This window comes from Anomalospiza imberbis, chromosome 9 (assembly GCF_031753505.1).
Source record: "Anomalospiza imberbis isolate Cuckoo-Finch-1a 21T00152 chromosome 9, ASM3175350v1, whole genome shotgun sequence".
NCBI lineage: Eukaryota > Metazoa > Chordata > Aves > Passeriformes > Viduidae > Anomalospiza > Anomalospiza imberbis.
In genome coordinates, this window is record NC_089689.1 from 7841940 (window position 1) to 7864018 (window position 22079).

Sequence of the window (22079 nt, forward strand, 5' to 3'; positions counted from 1 at the left end):
CATCGGACATGTAGGAGAGCACAAGAGCTATTTAAGATCCTGGATCAATGCAGAGCTGTTGAGGATCCTGGGTCAATGCCTTTTCTAACTGAATCAACCGCTAGATGTGATCTCCAATGACCTTTGCACTCAGAGCGTATAAATTCTACATTCAATTTTTTATTTCTTAATGAAGAAAGAAAAGCAGAAAAATACTACTACAAAGAGGTATTTTTCTCTCCCAAACTCTTCAAAACAAAGAGAGATGGGTTTGTCCAGAATGTGCTGTACCACAATGTGTTTACTGCATTTATTTTGGAGACAGATCTTTTGGGGGAGGTTAAAATACATGCTTTTCTTAGTTCATTTGTTACAAATCTCCCCCAGGGTCTCTGGTGGCTTGTTTTCAAGTCATCTTGCCCAGAAAAAAGTTACGCAAAAATGCAGCAGTGATCCTAACAGCATGAGAAGAAAAAAATTAAAGGAATTTAAAGAGAAAAAAAATGAAAAGGGAGGGAGATAAACATCTGCTTAATCTAGGCAGTCATGCCATTTCACTGAGCTCCTCAGCAACATTAGGCAAATTCAGAACCTGGTCAAGTTTAAGAATTTTTTTCTCTAGAAAATGGAATCATTTGGCACACTGCTGCACATCATCCTTCCTGCACAAACCCAAGAAGTCACAGAACAGAACATTGTTCAGATCACAGACTCCCCAGTAAGGTCTATGGAAAGAAGAGGGAAAGCACAGCACATTTTGGAGACGGAACAAGTGAAGGAGAAAGTCAGGGAGGTAACACTCCTGTTTAATAGATTTTTAATCCTGCAGCTCTAACCTCAACCTCCAAAATCTCCGTGTTGCACCACAGCCATCACAACTTTAGGAGAGAACACTAAAATTCCACCTGAACACAGCTGTAAAAGTGGAGCAGTGTTATGGCAAATTCACTATACTCCCCCTGTGCTTGGGTGCTCAACACAGATTATCCTCGTTATTTATTTATCATCTCAGAATGAAAAATGCAATCATTATACTATTGAATTTAATCAGAATCACCTTCAGGAAAGCCAGAACTAATAAGTATGTCTTTTAGCTGGACTTTTGCTTCCCAAGTCATTCTAAGAGTAGCCATGCTGAGTCTTTTGTGTTCACAAAATCTTTTCTCTGCTTCTTCACCACCCATTCTGAAAAACAAACAGAGGGAATTGGAAGCCTGACCAAGGCAAGGAAAAGCTCACCCTGTGTTCTTCACCTGTAACCTCCCATCACCTGCTGTGCCAGACAACGTACCTTGCATCATCCCAGGCTTGGAAGACAGAGAGCAAAGCTACGTGATCTGAATACCTGGTCCCAGCAAAATTCCTGTGGACATAACCCAGGCGTTTGCCTTCATTGATGAAAGGTTCAGGGAAACAGGTAGCTGCAGAGATGGTACATACAGCATCTCCCACACTGAAAGGAACCACAGAAGGGATCAGGATCATTCAGAGTTAGTGCTGCCAGCACCTGCTGCAGGCTGCAGATACCAGGGAAAACTTCTCTGCTAGAGATCGTAGGAATTTGGACTTTATCTGCTAGAATTCTTCACTGAAACACTTCCCTGGAAGTGGATGTTAAATTAGCTCTATCTACCCTCCCCTCCACCCATACACCACCTTCTTCTGGTGAAAAGGTCCCTATAGTAATCACAGGACCCCACGTCCACCACGGAGACAAAGAACAGATCTTCTACTAAAGCAAAATATGGACACTGATTTTTCTCCTTATCTCACTGCTGAATTCCATATCTCCCCACATCTAGTTCACTGTAATACCTAGGTGTTTCAAGTCCCACTCTTAATTCAGAAATACTCAGCCTCCACTGGTGTCTTGCCTTTAACTGAATTTCCTGACCACTTTATAGCTTACACTGGCAGTTATTTCCTCTCTGCTCCCATGAAGATTCAGTCACCTCTCCCCAGCTGCAGCATTTATTGCTCATCTAGATATATTGTTTTTTCTCTCTTGCAAGAGGCTCAGGAACTCAGAGAAATAAGAACATGACTACTGAGACCACTCAACTTACTAAAAAATACAGCCCATGATCATCATCTTGCCCAGACGAGGTTCAATGGGAAGTTTGGCCAGGATTCTTCCAAGAGGTGTCAACTCATCATTGGAATCCAGGGCATCAAGCTCTGAAACAAGATCCCTTGTTATCAAAGACAGCTAGCTAACCACAGAAATCTTTAGATAAGAAATCCACACTTTCAATAGTTGTGCTTAAACTGAACCTCACTCATATTTAAGTTTAATGTTGGTTACACTGTTGCCAACCTGATTTTCAAAACTGGTTTGAGGTCAGACAAGTTTTACTTTAGCTTTACAGAATTTTTACTACCTCCTCTGCAAGTAGAATAATCACAATGTAATTCACATACATAGTTTTCCATTCCTTTTCAGTTTGCTTCTGTACAAACCCCTATTACACTACCTATTATCTAATGAATCTAACCTAATTTCTGTCACAACCAGCTGTGGAGTCTCTATTGCCATTGCCAAATCACAGAAACCTCTTCATCAAAAAGAGACCACCACAAACTCTTCCTTGAGGCTTTACCTGCCTTTCCCTCCTCCCACTACCTAAAAAATATCATCGGTATTCATTCTCAAAGCTACCAAAGGTTTTTTCACATAAAATAAAAAAGAAGCTTTGTAGCCTCAGCAGTTAAATGGCAAAGGAAACACAAAGAATTCCTTGACCACCATAAAAATAATTTTTTCTTGGTATCTATTGAACACAAAAGCCTAAAGAATACTTTGAAAAATAACACGTTTCACCTCCCCAAGAACATACTAGCAGTGTACCTGCACTGAAAAATCTCAGGTCATCCAGGAAGGGGAGGCACCTGCAGATACAGCTATTTGGTGTTAGAACTGAAAATGTTTGCCTTTTCCCCTGGCTCAGCAATTCTCAGCTGCACAGTATGAAAAGTACTAATAATTTTCAGAACAGAAAGTCATTAAACCGGACTACGTATCCCCAGCAATCTTTTTTTCATTCTGGTCTCCCTTCTGTATACAAGCAACGTAGGCTCAGCACACAATTCTTCCATAAAACCAACAATGAAAAAGATATTTCAGTTGTTAAAAATTGTAGGAAGTGCTTATTTAGTGACATTTACAAAGTGTACTGAGGTTTGAGGTCACTCTCATGTTTTACATCTAAAGCACAAATTTAGAGTTCTTCCCTGCTCTATTTTATTCATAGTCTAGTTAGTTCCTTGAAGAGAGTGGGGAGACAACCTAACCCACACGTCAGTTTTTTTGTTTTTCACACAGATTCATAAACTGGAGGTTTAATTTCTTGAAAAAATCTGAGCTAATGGGTCAGCAAACTGTACAAAGTGGTAATTATTTAATAAACTACCAACCTCTGTTTTTCAGTACAAGCTTTTCACAAAGCTTTTATAGAAGTTTTGTGAATGCCTCAAGCACTGGACTGAGTCTAAGTCAAACACAGCAGTGCCACAGCTGGAAAACAGGAAGCTGGAAGCTAACATAACTTACTGGTAAAACAACAAAACAAGCCTCAAGTCTGAAGGCTCAAGTTTCTTAAAGGAATGACACTCCACTGGGAATTCAAGTATTTCTTCAGCTGCACAAGCCACTGCCACCCACATGATGCCTCCAGGTTGCTGTGTCAGCCAGAACATGCTGCTCCACCAATGCACCCAGAGGTGGTAAAGCCGTTTGTTGGCGATCACATACATGGAAGACCACCTGGAGCCAGTTCCACTAGCCCAGGATCACTACATAGCCCCGTGGGCACATGAGGCTACCTCTCAGCGTGCGCTCTGCTTCGATCACCGCGTCCAGAGGGGGCGGCTCGATGGCTTTGGCCAGAAACTGCCCGATCCCTCCCAGGCGCAGCAGCTTGATGCTCAAAGCAATTTCGTGAAGTGGTGTTCGAAACATTTCGGGCGTCATGTGAGTCTGAAGCCTGGAATGAGAACAAAGTCCCATTTCTCTGAACACAGACTTTGATCACCATGAGGGGTCATTCCACCAAGCAGAAACTACTGCCCTCCAAAGTAAACTGTCTCTGAGCCCACCCATCAGCTCTCTCTGTGTTCCTGGAACTTGGGCTCTTCTATCGCAAAATTCTGTACTTCTCCATTCTCCTTTGGGGTAAATTTACACTGGGAATGCAGAGGGAATAGTCCTCACATCTCCACTGCCCACTGGGGGTTCTAGCATGAGCTGACCACAGAGAGCCTGCAGGGCTGGAGCACAGTTAGCAGCATGGCTGTGTCCAGCCCCACATTTGTCCTTTACAATCCTCTCTGGCTCTGATAAGGAAGCTCTTATACTCCTGAGAGACAACCTGCTTTCACCCTGCTCTACACAAAAGTACTTTTCTAGTGCAGCTAGAAAAGGTTTCAAAACACCTTGAACAGATACCCTGATTCAGCTGTCACCAGATTTAGATGATTTCTCTCAAAAAACTATCTGTACAAGTCCACACACACTCTTTCTTAAGCACTAAGGAACTTGCATATTTTAGGTTTATATTCTCTGAAGGAAGGCAACCTTAAAACCATGATTACTTCAGTAGCCTAAAATCAGTTCACTGTCAAAAATTATTAATTAAAATCATTGCACTGTACTCAACAACAGATCTAAATAAATTTGAGAAATTCAATGAGAGTTTTTGATCAACTGAGGCTTTCAAGAGTTTACAAAAAGCTGAACATCAAAACACAGCTATGCTGTAACAGCCAGAGAAAGGGGCACTGAAACATTGAGGAGAGAGATAAGAGTATAACTAACAGCTGTGTTGCCTTCTGCAACCAGCAAAGAGATTTCCATGGCTCCAGTAATGGAAAAACAGTCTGGCAGAGAGGTCAAAAGTTTCAGCAACAGGAAAAGTGCTAGAGCACCATGAAGGGGCTTCCTGGCCATGGAATGGGGATGGAGAGAAAACTAACATCTGCCATCCCTGCTTTTTATCACTTTCACAACAAGACGGCCCGTTACATGGCAATGCCCCCCGTGTTTGAAGGCAGACTAGAGCCTTGTCCTCATTACAAAGCTCTTTTCCTTGCCTCAATTCCCAAGCAGTATTGCTCTCTTCTTGAGAAGTTTGGTAGGTTGCAGTGACATTCTTAATACTAAAATCACGAACTATTCATCCACCTCACGCTATGGGTAAAAGCATAACATATGTACACTTTTTTGAGCCAAAGAACAGATATTTCAGTGTGAGCCAACATCTTCCATCTCCTCTTTGTGCTTTCTGCAATGTTCCCCAGTTTGACCCAAAGCAGCACCCAACAGCTCTGGGAGAATTCCCTGAGGGTATTTTTGGAGATCACAGCCTCACCTCTCAAAGCGAGCTCTGCTGCACAAATAGAAACAGAACCCGGCTCGCACGCGCCCAGCTCTGCCTTTCCGCTGCTCCAGATTGGTTTTTGATGCCCAGACCGTGGCATAGTTTGTCATGTTGTTGTGAGCAGTGAACAGCTTCACTTTTTGCCTGTTACAGGAAAAACACCACTAAAGATCAAATGTCCGTCATCTTAAGCCCTGCCAAATCAGTTCCTATTTTATGGCTTGCCGTCACAGTGATTTTAGGAAGCCAACCACCCCCTTTTTGTGTTAGTCAGGCATCAGTCTGGAAACTAAAGCATCACACTCTTTCTAAAGCAGTGCCCCAAACTACTGCACAGAATAATGTTCTCACAACTGTCCAAAAAACAAAAAATTCTCATGAATTCATGAGCTCTCTGTGTGTAGTTTTCTCAGAGAACATGCACAGCAAGGCAGGAAGTGTAACAGACTACAAAAACCTTCCTCTTTATCATCAGCCAGACACTGAGAGTTTGCAAAACTCCTTTGGCAGATGACGTCCACCAAATTGGTGTGGAGACCCAGTGACACCTCATATGAATAGTGCCAGCGTGACCAACCCAGTCCCCTAAGATGCCAACGTGGTGTGCCACTATGCTGACCAGCTAAAGACAATGCTGATTTGTCCTGAAGGAGTTAGAGTCCTCAAACTCAGCTTAGGGAGCATGGGAACACAAAGCACTTCTGTGTGCTCCCAAAACCTCTTTTGCATTCCCAAGGGTAGGGTTTATGAAACAAAAAGCAGCTTCATGAACTCACTTGCAAGAGTCGATAACAAAGACCACGTCATTGATGGTAATGCTGGTCTCGGCAATACTGGTAGATAAAATAACCTATAAAAACCAGGAAATGCAAAGTGACGTTATTTGGTTTGAAAAAGCTGATAATGTCCAGCAAGATAAACTACAGAATTTATTAAAGTCAGCAATACATTCCCCAAAAGCCCAAGAGAACTGCACACAGAGAAGGCTCCGTACTTTGGTCACCCCAGGAGGCACAGGATCAAACACTCGACGCTGCTCCTCCAGAGGAACCTGGGAATGCAGAGGTAAAATTCTGTACTGGTGGCCTCCTACAACAGGAATACAAAAAGGTTCGTAACTACTACTGTGTGAATCTCATTTCTTCTTTCCACAACATAAAAATTTCTGGCCATTCACTCTCACAACAAATTAGCTCCCTAAGCCACTCATCCAACTTCCATCTTCACACAGTCAGTAGCTTCTTTGGGAAAAGATGAAATATAACAAAACAGCTGCTTGTACCAAAGCGAGGGCTCATTTCTAGATGCTTCTGCATTGTATAGATTAAGTTCCAGCCAGGCAAGAAAACAAGGACAGCTCCTGGGACATTCAAAGTCCTGATGTAAATCAGCAGAGCCTCAATGAGTTCAAAAGAGGTTTCTCTCTCGTTCAGCTGAGCCATGGAGTTCTTTGTTTCTGGACCATATTCATCGCTGCAAATAAGGTTGCAGTTGGCCTACAAAAGAAAAACACCACAAAGGAAATCATATAAATTAATTTACTCAAACTACAGAGACTGGCTGGCCAAGCAACTAAGAAAGTAAAATATGTGGATGGATGCCTTTCAAGAAAAAATGGCCATTTAAAAAAGATTTCAATTAAGTGGCCCAAACAAAATTTCAAACCTACAAATTAAAAGTTGAATAAAACTGTTATTTCCTTGACAATGTATGTAAGCATTGAAAATATCAACCGCAAGAGAAGGGAGAGAATCTAAATTTTCACCCTAAAAAGGTACCACTAAGCTCATATTTCTCTAGTTCTTCTTCCAAGGTTACTCATCTTCACTTTCAAAAGCATTTCAGTTTTAGCTTTAAAGAGAAGTAGTTTGACAAAACATGAGAACCTTAGTTTCAATGAAAAAGAAATTCTTCAGTTTACAAGGGCAAGAAGAAAATTTAGTTCCACTGCTGAAGTTAACAGCAATCTCATATATTAAAAATAGGAAAGCTGCTAGAGATGTTTCATTTCAACAGTGCCAAATGAATTACAGTCAAGCTGGAGTACTAAAACCAGCCCTTGTTTAATTTTTCATATTAAAATTCAAACATACATCATCATCTTCACCACTTTCTTCATCCTTCTCTTTCTTCTTCTTTTCCTTGGGTGGGGGGACAAACTGAGTCATTTGAATACAATCTTCCAGAAAATAATCTGCAAGGACAGACAGATGATAAGGACTGACTGCTGGAAGCCTGCATAAGGGAACATAATTCTTTACACCACTTCTCAAGAGTCTCCTGAAATAAACCAGGATATTTACCAGGATATTTCAGAGTATGAAAGCAAGATTGATAAAAGCTCAAGCAGTTTCTGGAAGTGCAACCAAGGATTTACCTTGGACAGGAAAGGTTCTGCCATAGACCTCGATGATGGGACAATTGAAGAAGTATTCACAAAACATACTGGTATCAATGGTGGCAGACATGAGGACAACCCTGATTTCAGGATACACCTGAATGACATCCCTCAGCACCACCAAAAGGAAGTCAGTCTGCATAGAAAGAGAATAAGAGCATCATTAACTTCACAGCTATAAAAAGCAGTATCTTCCCAAGAAACCAGAAGGAATTACACATTTGCTGAGCAAGAGAAGTAACAAGTAGAGCTAAAGTGTTCTAAAACCAGAAACAGTTGTCAGTGCTTTATTTTGAAATTACTGCCATGCCTGGGATAAGTGGTTTTTAGGATTTCCAGTGTAAAGAAGGTTTTTTCTTTTCTACAAATATAGTTTGCTTCCTTCCTAACAATTACATTACAACCCCAGGTATTTTTAAACTTGGCTTACATATAAAGCAGCCATCATTCATAAAATAAATAGGAACTACTCAGTGCATGTATGTGTGATGTTTGTAGTTCTGTTTAAATATGACATTTATTTAGCTCTGCCATGCAGTTAGTTAGGCACGCACTTAGCTCAACAGACAAAAACTCCAATCTCACTCACCATTTCTAAACTTGTATTTTACATCATTAATGTACATTTAATATATGAAGAGATGTATCAGAAAACGTTTGTTGCAATTTTATTCAAATGAGTCCCAAATTCTGTCCAAACAAGCTTAAACAACATATCAGAACTTCATGGGTTCTCTCACTCTTGGTATGACAAAGCTGAAAACTATACAGAATAATCAAGGGAACAGAACATGTTTGCCATTTCAAATTATATATAATATCTCTCCTAATTCTATCATCAACTTGTATTTTACTTCATGTAAACCCTGAATTTCCATGTATCACAATCAAGACTGCAGGTTCTGTGAATACCACCAGTAATACAACAGTGTCAGGAAAAACAGCACTTCAAAATAACAGTGTCATTCAGTGTGCTCCCCCACTTGGACAAGATGTGTTTGTACTGTGGTGTTCCATTTTCCAGAGAGGACCAGGACACAGGGAATCCTAACAGGAGAACAGTCAGAGGGCAGCAAGGAAGCACAGGTCCTTGCTCTGCTACTTAGATAAGGAATAATTAAGAGATCTAAAAATGTTATCAAAGAAGGAAAACTCACACATCTGACACTCACTAAGACCCAGTTTCCTCTTGCATATTGGCTACTACACACAAACACATACAGATGTTAAACAGAACAGAAGCATACAGAGATTAGGACTGTCATCACCAGCTAACTCACGTTAATGTCTCTCTCATGGATCTCATCAACAATTACGTGACTTATGCCACGGATCCCAGTCTCCACCTTTCTCAGAAGAACACCTAAACCAGAAACAGATGGTAAATGTTCACGTAACAGTTCAACCTTCCCCCTCCCAGCCCCTGGTTTAAAAATTAAGAAGTGTGCAGGCTGCACAGCCCCTTTTCCAACCCCATCTCTAATGGCCATGCTTTCCTTTGTACAAGTGATGGCAAGGCCACGAAGCATTATCACAAGAGACACTCTTCCGTCTTTCCCACCCAGTGCTGCTTCCCCTTCTGTCTTTTAAGGACAATCAATATATGACAATTTTCTCTCTTCATGGTATTATTTCTGTGTGTTATCAGACCGGTACTATCAGACTTCCGAACAAAAATATTAATTTTTCCTTGCACAATGGCAATGTCAGCAAACATTTATCCAAAAAAAACCTTTTCAATCTTCTAAGCAGACTTCATAAAAATTTCAATCTAACCATATTTCTGCTGCTAACTCAGCGTTCAGACCCACAATAAGCTCCAAACATAAGGAAGCCATACAGACCTACAGTGCAGAACAGGATGCTGGCGTGTGGCCGAGGAAGCACAGACTCGAACCGCACGCTGTACCCACAGCTCTGCCCAGGCTCTTCCCCCCTCTCATAGGACACACGCTCTGCTACGGAAACCGCGCTGATCCGCCGGGGCTGAGGGGTGGAAAAGTTATCCCTAACTTAATGAAGAGGTTTTAGAAGTTTATCACAATACCAGTGAAAGCAATAAAGGAAATCCTAAATGCTACAGATGTCTCGTCCTAAGATTTCTTTACAAAGTAATTATTAAACATTAATAGTGTAACAACATAGGGTTTTTTTCAAAAAGGAGAGATATAAGGATATATGGAAACTACCAGCTACTACTTCCCAAATCATTTCCACTGGGTCTGCTGAGAGTTTTCACTTGGGCAAGGTTCAAGTCAGGTTATCCAACGGTAAAATTTGGAATGCAAGAGTAGCATTCCAAATGACAATACACATGATGCTGAGGTTTCTCCTACTTATATTGCTGAGGAGGTATCTTTATGAACCATGTCCTGCAATGGTAATAAGGTTCCTCAACACATCCTTCAATCCCCTTCAGGGCCAGGAAGGATGGGGCTTGGAGTAACCTCATCTAGTAGACAGCATTGCTGACAATGGAAGGGTGTTGGAATGAGATGAGCTTTAAGGTCCCTTCCAACCATTCCATGGTTCTGTGATTTTATCCTAACCAAGAGGTGATTCCTCATATCCACTACAGAACGGCAGTGGCCGCACATTCCTCACCTGTGTCACCACTATGTTGCACTCAGCAGCTCGGTTGGTTCTGATGTATTCATCCAAGATGTACTGGGGCACTTGAGTGGTTTTGCCACAACCAGTGGCACCACGGATCACAACAACAGAATTGTGATGGATTGCATCCAGAATTTCACTTTCAAAATTCTTCAGAGGCAAAGCCTCTCTCTCTTCTTGGATCTGGAAAAAAAAAGTCCAGGACATGTCCAAAAATCAGCCTGTTCTGCTCCACATCTGTACTTTGCCTCACTTTTCTACACTTTTCCCTTACCCAAAGGAAAAACTGACAAAGAACAGGTCATAGTTTGTACTTTTTCCTGGCACAGCACAACTCACCCCCACATCCACCCCCGTGGAACACCCAGCACTTCTGAAAACGTGCTGTGTATTTGTGCTGAAATCCAGCCTTATACACTTTGTGTCACCTTCAAGCCCTTCTGGAAAATGAAGAGCCCGGCGCAAGGATGACAGGCCACAGGACACACACTTACCCTCTGTAATTCCTGGTCCTGCTCCAGACGGTACATGAAATCACTTCTCAGATCCGTGCTGATCTGCTCCGGAGTGAGCTGGAAGTGCAAGACATTACTTGGAGGCTTTTGGACCCCTCTTCTTATCGACATCCTAACTTCAGGATCACATCAGCCACACCAACATCGTGATCCCAAATATCCCTGAAGGATCGTTTCCTGCATAACTCCCTGAAACCAGTTATGCCTCTGAGCTGTTTCATTTCACTCATTCCAGTGTATTAAACATTCATCTCCAAAGAAGTTTCTCAGAAAGACCGAGAACACTGAAAAAGGACGATTGTTTAAATTGAAACACTTTGACTGCTTGAGAAACACACTGGATTCAGCAGCAAACCAAAAAGATGATTTAAACAGGAGTTTTTAATATAAGTAATGACCTAATGTAAACACAAACCCACCCTTTAAACAGTAGCTGAAAAGCTAAAAGTTTGAAGAGAATTCATAAGGCAAATCGTTTCTAACATCTGCAAAGGAAATCTGAAGAAATGCAAATTTGGTACCAACAGGCTAGCTGTTTTTAGTACAAATAAGTCAGCTGTTCCAGTCAGAACTAGCACAGGTAAATCCTGAAGAGATTTGAAACCAGCTCAATTTGGAATGTCCATATTGGTTATGTGTTTCATGCAGCAACTGCTAAATTTACATTACTCCCTATAATTTAAAAACATCAATATATAACAATCAATACTAAATTAATGCAATTTATGGAAAAAACTCCAGTAGAGAAATAAGTAAATTATTGTTTTGGCCATAAGCAATCTGAATGTTGTAGGAAAATCAAGTTCCTGCCTCAAGAGTCTTTTCTGACCAGTTTATTCCAGTCAGTCCAAATTACCCTCTGAACTTCACAAACCAGTCATTCTTTCCCTTCTCCTTCATTTTATCATGACACACTGTTGCTTTTCACTTTTTTCTGTGCTGAATGGGACTAGAAATGACAAAAAGTAAGGAAGTCAGTTGATTTTGTAGTGGCACTGGCTTGGAACAGTTTCTCCTCCCAGAACAAGGGTCTGAGCATGGAAGTATGGGAAAGAGGGGCCAGAGAATTATAAATGACATGCCCATGAACTTTCCCTGTAAATTCAATTATGAACTTTGTATGGATTGCACAATAGCAGGCAAAAGGTGAAACAAAGCAGAGAATTGGGACACTCAAGACACTACTGGTCAAGACCTGATAACACATGAAGTAAACACACAGAACTCTCTGCCTCCAGGTCAAGAAGGGAATAAATTTTATCAGTGGACTGCCTTCTCCTTTGCAACAGCTCATACTTTACATCCTGGTGGGGGAGAAGCATTTAGAAGTTCTGGAAGCATGGGGAAATCAAGCAACAGGTCCATTTTTTAGGCTGTCTTACATTTGCCAGCGGACCCTCATCAATATTGCAGCCAGTCCAAGGGTTCCAGTTGGAATGAGGTGGTGACCAGGGAACAACTCCCATGTGACTTTGTCTCTGTGATGGTTCAAAATGGGCCAGCTTGCCAACGCTGATCAGAACTGGATTACTGGGATCTTCAGGCTATAAATCCAAAAGCAGAGTGGGCAAAGACAGATAAATTATTAAATGAGCAGGTGAGACGGTCCATACTTGGAGTTTTGAACCACACACTCACCAAAGGCACGATCTCCAGGGACAGTTCCCGTACAGTCTTTTGCAGATGATTTTCTAAGTCAGGAGACAGCGATACCTCATAGGGTTCCAACTAGGAAATATTTTAAAACTACACATCATTATACACAAAAAGACAGGGACTGAAAGCCATAACTGTGGGCTATTACAGATGAACCATCAAACACCTCCTTGTGAAAGAAGGTTAAAGGGTATCGTCAGTTCAGAATTCACATTCTTGGAATGTTTTGGTGACTTTTCATTGAATAAGGATTTGTAGGCTATTTTTAAATATCTGAGTTTAATTTCAGAGGAACACGTTCCCAAACTTGCAACCAAATACCAAAATAACATATATTCCTTGGTACATGTGTGCATATATATATTTGAATTGCCAGAAAATGCTCATGTGACAGACAATTAATCCAAACAGCCAGCCTAGACAGAAATATTCAAGCTTGTAGAAAAATTATACTGAAAATAACATTTGTTACAAATCCTATTTCATTTAAGAGAATGTAAAATTAGTAACTAATCCAATCACATACACGTGAAATTATATTTCTGATCCAAATCACTCACCAGAACAGAAACAGTTGCTGAAGAATAAAAATTAGTACTAACTTGTAAGATGTTAAATATGGAGAGCAAACTCTTAACTCACTCCTGTTTATGACAGTGCTTCTGTGTTAAGAGATAAAAGCAACAATTCCTGTCCCTCCTGCCAAACTCACCGATTCTCCTTTCTTCTTCGTCTGTCCAGAGTAAGGCTCAATGATACCAAGATGGTAGAGCTGTCTGACCAGGGAAAGGGCACAGGACTGTGCTGCCAGCTTTTTGTTTGATCCATGCTCACGACTGAAAATCCCTGCAGCACACAAAGGTCAGAGCTGTGGCAGCAAAGGAGTCAAGCAGATTCCACAGAAGATACTACTCTGAACTGGGCTCTCTGACTGTACACTCAGACCAGGTTTCGTGGACAGTCTCAAATCTTCATTAATCCAGAATTCCAACATAAAATCCAACCAGGCCCCTCCATTGCCCAGCTCACACTGGCTGTGTGATGTTACTTTACTGCTAAATCCTCTGAAGTTTCTCTGCATTCAGTGCCTAAGGAAGTATGATTGTCCAGTACCACCCAGCAACATCACACAAATGATCCTTTAGCTCTGGAAGTGGCTCCAATACATAACTATAATAAACTCTGTACCCACAAATGTTCCTCTATACCAATATCCATCTCTTGCCAAGTTAAAAAATAAATAGAAGCACTTACTTCTGCCCAGCTGCCTCACATAAATGTTCATTTCTGCATTAAAGCTCCTGCAAGAGAAAGAAAGAACACAAAGGTACACCTACCAATAGCTGACACTGCAGACATACTTAGTCTTTCCAATATTTCTCAGTAAGGAGCTCTGTCCTCAGTCAGAAGCTCTCAATTCACCAATGACCAAGGTAAAGTATTACTGCTTTTAGTCCCTTTAAAACCAAGGTAGTAGGTAACAGACCTGTCATCAACAGAACCAGTACATTTGATAAGAAGAGCTCTGAATGTGCCACTGTTCAGCACTGAAATTTTCAGCCACATTATTAGGAAATATGCTCTGAGCTGTCCAAGTTTAAGGCAACAGTTATAAAGCAGGTGGGATGTAACATTAACATGCATCCCAATGTACCATTAACTGTATCCCACAGTAGTAATGGTATTACACTAATGTTACCCACTAACAGCCTGTGTTTAATGACTAGATGCAACATTTAATACAGTTACTCCGCTCTTTGCCACACACTTGATCAACTGAGAGCATAAACAAAACCAAACCAGGTCATTTAGTCAAAAACATGGAACTTATCTGAACAGGAGACAGAATATTTGAATTTGCATGAATTTCCATTCCCTAGGGTATTGCCATATTCTAGAAACAACAAAACTTGAGTAACAGAGTAATAGCTACTCAAGGGTAACTCTGTTAGCAAACCCAACAGTTTGCTTAGTAGACACGTAACCAGTTCAGTTAAAGGTTAACTGGCATATCCATCACAGAATCATAGGATCAGGGAATGGTTTGGGTTGGAAGGGATCTTAAAGTTCCTGGGCAGGGACATCTTCCACTATCCCAGCTTGCTCCAAGCCCCATCCAACCTGGCCTTGGACACTTCCAGGGATGGGGCAGCCACAGCTGCTCTGGGCAACCTATCCGAGGGTCTCACCACCCTCACAGGAAAGAATTCAGGCTTAAAAAAAATGCTCAACAGAGGAGAATAGAAATCATGACCCATGCTTTTAAGAATCCCAAACCTAAGCCTGTATTTGCCACATGAAGTATTAAAGCTGAATTCTTGTAAGACAGGATTTAAACTGGCAAATGTGATTCAAGATGCATGACTGGAATTTATTGGACTGAGATCCTCTTTGGAAACTAGGGCTTGGCCTTTGCACAGGTGGAGGCTGGGCCTTGCACCTGCATCCTTCATTTTTTGCTGCAAACAAACAATAAAAAAGGTTAAGTGAGTGATTGAAATTTCAGATTAGCCCTCCTTCCTGTGCTATCAGCGAACTGACCTTCAGGCACAGTGGCTTCAGGGGTCGAAGGCCACTGGCTCTCAGGGACACAACAGCCACCTAAGACACCGATGACAGTATGTTTCTCAGCCCGGCCTACAGTCAGCATTCAATCTCATTCTCCTCCACCTGAGGGGAGAACAGCAACACCAGAAATCAGTTTGCAGCAGAATCCCACATGATTCCCTAGTCCAGCCTCAGCAGCCCGTGTGTTAGCAGGCACAGGTCTGTGGTGTAGGTCTTCAGCAGGAACAGAAGGAGGCACAGGTATCCCAACACAGAAAAGCCACATCCCATCCCTCAACATGAGCTCATGCTTTGTATTTTAGGACAGCCATATTTATATTTACAACTTACACCCTCCTATCATAGTTAAAGTTTCCAAATTCAAGTTTTCCAGCTATTACTAAGTTCTCAGACTACGAATATAATTAATTGACCACAAACCTCTGATAGCATGGCTGACATATCTGTCATAATCTATATCTCTGATCATTACCTCAAAAAATCCCCAAAACAGATTGGCAAGATGCACAATAACTGGTATTTCTTTAAAAAAACACAACAACCTAAACTTTTTTACACCCTCAAAACCCCAAAAACATCTCTCTCCTGTTACACATACCAAAAGGATAAATCCAACTGTCTCTCAATGAGCCCTACAACATGTTAGGATTGTTTCATGCCTATTTGATTTGTTGCAGCAGGCAGTGAACAGCCCCTTCTGCCATTCCATCCAGAGCAATCCACACACGCTTCCCTGAACAAAAAGTATATAGGAAACTCTGAAATGCACTCCAGAAGAACAATAACCAGGCTGAGAAACATACTGCCATCAGTATAATTTCATTCTGCTCAAGACCAGATAAATTTAAATACATGGGGTTTAATGCTGCAGAAGGTCTACCAAAAAGGAGCTACACAAATAATCCCTACACTACAATGTCACAGCATATGTTTAAGTTGAGACAGCCATGATACAGAGAGTATCATCACACAATTTCAGAAGGCTTTAAGCATTCACCCATACAGAGTAATACCATGACATTTCAGAAAGCTGCAAGCCTCTGCCCTTCTTGTTCTTCAGCCCAGCCTTTTATCCCCTCATGTTCACACGTTGCACCTGTGTGCCCTCTGTTCCCTTTGGTGGTTGCTGGGTGCAGCTGGGCACTCCATGGCTCATTGCTGTCAGTGCTGCTCACCTGCTTCTCACAGCTGTGCCCACTGGGGATGAGGCTGGGCTGCAGCCCCACCCCCAACTACCCCAAACTGGTTACCTACACTACAAGATAGAAGACATGTCCAGAAGCTATGCCTGCAACAAGCATAATTTAAATTACTAGTACTGTACAAACTAACTTCTTATGTCACTCAAGTAAAGGAAATGGCCTTGCCTGAGACACATAAACTGACATGAAGCGACTTGAAGACAGGTTTTAAATGAGAATTTACAACTTTCTCTACCAATACACATCTTTTAGATGTTCCAAATGATTGCAAGACTCATTAACAAAAGAATACAGTAAGTCCTGCAAGTGGGACTCTCTTGAAAAGGCTGTAATAGGAAAATTCTCCTGTCTTTCTAAAAATATAACTCTCATAGAACACAAGTTTATATAATTCAAAAAAGCCCAACACCAAACCCAATCAGGACAATCCAGCAGCAGCACCATGCCATTGTTTCCAGCCACAAAACACCATTGTATTTCACCAGAAATAATACAATATCATAACGTCTGGATGATTTGTAAAGACAGTTCCTAATAGGGATAAAATAATAAAAACCATCAATTCCTTATGTACAATCTGTTATGAACTATTTTCATTTGGGAGAAGCACGTGCAAATTCTCTGGTGGAATGGCTAAAAGTCAAAAAGGAGTAATCTCCAGCTGGTCTGAACTGAAACATAAGACTCTCAGAACTCCTTTGGGAAGATTCTGCCAAATTGCTTTTTTCAAAAGAAGATTCTATTGCCAAAAAAGTTAATTATAATAAATATATATATAATAATAGTAATAATATAGATATAAAATAAAAATATGAAATGTCCTTAAAGCACATTGCAATATAAGCAAATTTAAGATTTACTTAAAATGCACAAAGGCAACAACAGTTACAGACCAATTACCACAAGCAGTTGAGCTCTCTTTTCACAGACACTGACACCCGAGCAGCTGACTAGAGGACAGAAATCAGTTTAAAAGCTGCATATGCAGAATTTCCCAGGAATTTCTTCAATCCCTCAGATCTCTGCACTGAGGATCCTCACCCCCATATCAATATTTAGGGATGTTGTTGGTCCTGGCTAAAATACTATGGCTCTACGGAGCGTGGCAAGTAAATATGAACAACCACTGTCAAAAATATTTTGAACCCTTCACACACAGATAGTGACTAAAACTACCAAACCTGTTGTGATCAGGCCCCATTTCAGTGTATTTATAGTCTTCCTGGATCTTCTCCTTTTGGAAAAACTGGTTCAGACGTGCCTTGGCATTTTCCAAGGTCCAACCCCCATGAAGGTCTGCATTTAAGTCCACTTCTGACTCTGAGGTCTAATATGGAAAAAAGAGTATCATTTACCAGTTTCAAGATTAAGTAATTCACCTGTATGCTATAAAATAATTAAGACATCACAGAAAATCCAAAAAAGTCCTCAGTAATTCTTTATTTTCAGAATAAAATGTCTATGCAAAAGTCCTGGATGTTCAAGCTATCCAGAGTGATTTATTTGTCCCTAGCTTAAACAATTTAACCTCATTAAAAGTCAACAAATAAATCTGCAGCTTAAACTAACATCAAAATATCAAAAGAAAAGTGCAACCTTGATTAAAAATGCAAATAACAAATTAAAGAGGATGAAAGATACCTATTTAAGAACTAAAGGAGAATTCCTCTGCATGACTTACCTGCTGCACTTCTTGCTCCTCTTTTCTGGAATAATAATCTTGCAAGTTTGCACCCCGATCCCATTGAGCTCCTTGACTGCCACAGCTTCCAGGTGCTGCACCTGGTCCATTGCCTACCACACAGAAATTCAAGATAAGATAAGATAAGACAAGATAAGATAACTCCCCAAAACATGTTCTTAGCAATGGAGATGCATTGCCTGGCCATCCTGACAGACCATGACCAGTCCCACAGATCTCATGCAGTCATCCACAACTCTGCCTCAAAACTATGACTTCGGTGTCCTGTCTCCAGTGATGCAATTTGGGGGAGAAATCTCCGCCAAAATACATTCAAATACACAGAAATTACAGTTTTCAGTCTTACCTACTTCACTTTTTAAAAGCAAATGTGGAGGAAGAGGTCCCCCCACAGCTGAACTGGAACCAGTGACATCTCTAGCTGCTTCCTGTCCTCCAGTGGGGTTATCACCTGCTGCTGGCTAGGGAAGGAAATGAAGGAAAACCTCAGCACATTGGTGCAGAATAAGTCATTTTACTATTTAGCTAGAAACTGTTCAGGAAGTTTAAAGACCTCTGGCAACATCATGCTACAGTTATCCCCAGTAAATATGCAATAGTTACTACTCAGAAGCAATCCCAATAGTAACACAACTGTGAATATTTTAACACTGAACTGCCAAGAAACTAATGCAAACATTAAAACCAAAATAACAGTCCTGCTCCCACTGGGGTCCCCCTAGGCTGATGAGGCAGGGAGGCTGCTTCCACTCAGAAAACTCCTATATCCTCAATGGAGCACTAGAAGATTCTTCCCTCTCAATAGGTAACACATAACTTCATGCTTTATTTATTTCTCCAAACTTGCTGTAATGACAGAGTTACCCTCCTCTTCCTCAGCCTTTAAGTGATAGTCACTGCCGAATGTTCACAAAACATAAAAAAAAGTGATCCTGTTACACACCTGAAGCAATTATGGTTTAAAAATGCCAGATTTTCAATGTCTGGTTTGATATATCTGTGATTGTTATTTTTGGTTTTGGTTATTTTTAAAGGATTATATATATATATAGATATATATATATAAGAGCACGGCTTTAAGACTTCACAGTGTCAGGTGTGAGTACTCAGCACTTTGAAAGCCACGCTGCACCTCAGAGGGACTCTGAATTCTTTCCAGCCTCATCAGCTTTGCATCATTTGATCTGGTAAATACAACATGCAGCTGTATTAGCCAGATCATCCTAAAACATTCACTTGGACCTGATAATCTCAAAGGTCTTTTCCAACCTAAATGATTCCACGATTCCATGATATTCTGTATGTGCCTCAGCCTTCCCCACATTCATCACTGCACAGTGGTACCAGACTGAACTCCAGGGATGAAACACAACTGGGAGCATGGCAGCACAACGACAGAGTAGTCTTTGGTAAGGAGAAAGAGCAGCTTACTCCAAAAGCAGGGATTTCATCCTTCTTCATTTCATTCACCCGCACTAAGTAGTTGATGAAGTCTCGGGCAGCATTGCTCTGCGCATCCTTCTTGTTGGTAGAGTTGCCCATGCCAACATAGTTGAAGCCTTCCACTCTGACCTGCAAGGAACAACACACTGCTCATGTGCAGCTGAAAGGGGCTTGGAGGCCAGCAACACCCACGGGAACACCAAATCCTGGCTGCTGCTAAGTACAGGAGAAATAATGTTACTAAGAAATAATATAACTAATATTACATATAGGTTTTGAAAAACAAACCCTCACATTCTGAGAACTTCTCCTCTCAGAGTACAAGGGCTTCCCAAAACCTTGTGGAAGAAGAAAAATCAGTGTAGGAAGGGATCCTGGCAACACACAGCAAACTTTGCACAAGGTCACTTTCCTCAAGCTAAATCCCAAACCCTTGGACAACAAAGACAGGAGTGACAATGCGCCTACTCAGCCACAGCTCCATGTTATTCCAACTACACAGATGTGATTTATTTCTGATTTTTTTTTTAACTTTAGACAATGGTACCTCTAACCACATAGTAACCATACAGGTTTCACAGCTCTCGTACCAGGCTGCAAAAATCAGCAAGAGAGATGTTTCAGTGAGACTGATCCTTTCACTTGTTAAGCTTCCATGGATAAACATGGGGCATCATTAGTTTCTTTATTTTCTTACTGACACGGAAAACAAACAGGGGAGGGAAGGGTAAAATGACAAATTTAAGGTGTTTAGTGCAAATCCATGGCATCACTCATGAATTGATCTGTTCTACACATGGCCTCACACTTAGTGACAGCTATCTGTCAGAGCCAACCTGAATTCACAGCTCCCCCATCCCAAATATCTAGAGGCAGGAGTAAACTACTATTAGAGCAGTGCAGAGTAGCAACCATTCCAACAATAATTCTTTAATATATTTCATCTCAAGTTCAAGAGCAGACCAAAGCTCTTGGCAAAGGTGATATACATTATCCCTCACCAATTATTTTAACTGCAAGAAGGGTCACACAGAGTGCAGAGACACACAACACCCTTAAATAAACCAATCCGTTTTCCCTGTAAGAACATCATTCGGGCTTCTTCGCTCCTTTCACACCGTGCACACGCAGCCAGGACACTGGCTAAAAGCGCCCCAGCCCTCCCCAAGGCCTCGGCTTCCAGTGATTCTCACTCAGGCTGGGCAGGGCCCAGACCCCGGGCAGGACCCCAGACCCCCGGCGCTGACCCCAGGCTCCTGCTGGCAGAGCCCAGATTGCGGTAGCACCCCCAGCAGGGCCCAAGGTTCCCTCTGACAGAGCCGCCAGACCTGCTCCCAGGCCCCCGGCACTGATCCCACGTTCCCTGGGCAAAGCCCCGGCTCCGACCCGGCCCTCGGCATCACCCCGAGACCCCTAACAAAGCCCAGATCCCCGGCAAGGCCCAGTACTCCCTTCGGCAGGGTCCTCAGACCCCCTGGCAGAGCTCCTGGCCCCTCCCGGAGCTGAACGCACGCTCGCGGCACGGTCCAAGCTCCCTCTGGTAGAGCCCAGGCTCCCGTCGCAGCCTCCAACCCCGCAGCACAACCCCCAGATGCCCGACAGGGCCCCAGATGCCCGACAGGGCCCCGGCAATACGCCCAGAGCCCGCCCAGGGCCCCGGAGGGCGCCATTCCCCTCGGTGTCCCCGGCAGAGCCCAGTCCCCCTCACAGCTCCCAGCCCCCCACGGGGCGGCCGGCCCGCTCCCCCGGCGGGGCAGGCCCGCACCTCGCAGAGGAAGCTCTGCCGGCCGCGGCCGCCGGCGGCGCGGATCTCGTAGGCCGGCATCACCCTCCTCCTGCCGCACCAGGCGTACAGGTAGTTCTTCACGTCCCCCATGGCGGGGCCGGGGGCATCGGGGCACGGCCGCCCGCTCCAGCCGGCGCCGGGCCCGCGGCAGCACCGCACGGCAGCGCCTGCGCGCGGCCCGACGGCGGCCGGGCGGAGCCGGGAGCAGCCGGGCGGAGCCGGGAGCAGCCGGGAGCGGCTGGGCGGAGCCGGGAGCGGCCGGGAGCAGCCGGGCGGAGCCGGGCGGAGCCGGGAGCGGCCGGGCGGAGCCGGGAGCAGCCGGGAGCAGCCGGGCGAAGCCGGGAGGAGCCGGGCGGAGCCGGGAGCAGCCGGGCGGAGCCGGGCGGAGCCGGGAGCAGCCGGGCGGAGCCGGGAGCAGCCGGGCGGAGCCGGGCGCGTTCCCTGCGCCCGCCCCGCAGCGCCCCTCCGCCGGGCTCTTGTCTGAACCAACTTTTTGGTTTGCTGCTGAATCCAGTGTGTTTCTCAAGCAGTCAAAGTGTTTCAATTTAAACAATCGTCCTTTTTCAGTGTTCTCGGTCTTTCTGAGAAACTTCTTTGGAGATGGATGTTTAATACACTGGAATGAGTGAAATGAAACAGCTCAGAGGCATAACTGGTTTCAGGGAGTTATGCAGGAAACGATCCTTCAGGGATATTTGGGATCACGATGTTGGTGTGGCTGATGTGATCCTGAAGTTAGGATGTCGATAAGAAGAGGGGTCCAAAAGCCTCCAAGTAATGTCTTGCACTTCCAGCTCACTGCGGAGCAGATCAGCACGGATCTGAGAAGTGATTTCATGTAC

The 22079-nt window shown here is 43.0% G+C and overlaps 1 protein-coding gene across 1 annotated transcript in view; it reads right to left on the minus strand.

Annotated features, from left to right (window-relative positions):
* DHX9 (DExH-box helicase 9) overlaps positions 1–21421 on the minus strand; it is a 37869-nt gene extending 16448 nt beyond the window's left edge. The window contains exons 1-23 of the mRNA XM_068199533.1: positions 21217–21421; positions 19440–19580; positions 18355–18469; positions 17988–18100; positions 17488–17633; positions 13791–13837; positions 13249–13382; positions 12519–12608; positions 12263–12424; positions 10860–10937; positions 10357–10548; positions 9597–9738; positions 9033–9115; positions 7732–7888; positions 7448–7548; positions 6637–6850; positions 6349–6443; positions 6131–6204; positions 5346–5498; positions 3802–3962; positions 2046–2157; positions 1271–1432; positions 1037–1164 (exon numbers count right to left, since the gene is read on the minus strand). Coding sequence (XP_068055634.1) covers positions 1037–1164; positions 1271–1432; positions 2046–2157; positions 3802–3962; positions 5346–5498; positions 6131–6204; positions 6349–6443; positions 6637–6850; positions 7448–7548; positions 7732–7888; positions 9033–9115; positions 9597–9738; positions 10357–10548; positions 10860–10937; positions 12263–12424; positions 12519–12608; positions 13249–13382; positions 13791–13837; positions 17488–17633; positions 17988–18100; positions 18355–18469; positions 19440–19580; positions 21217–21327 — 2911 coding nt within the window. The 5' untranslated portion in view covers positions 21328–21421. The remainder of the gene's footprint in view (positions 1–1036; positions 1165–1270; positions 1433–2045; positions 2158–3801; positions 3963–5345; positions 5499–6130; positions 6205–6348; positions 6444–6636; positions 6851–7447; positions 7549–7731; positions 7889–9032; positions 9116–9596; positions 9739–10356; positions 10549–10859; positions 10938–12262; positions 12425–12518; positions 12609–13248; positions 13383–13790; positions 13838–17487; positions 17634–17987; positions 18101–18354; positions 18470–19439; positions 19581–21216) is intronic.
* Between the last annotated feature and the right edge of the window lie 658 nt (positions 21422–22079).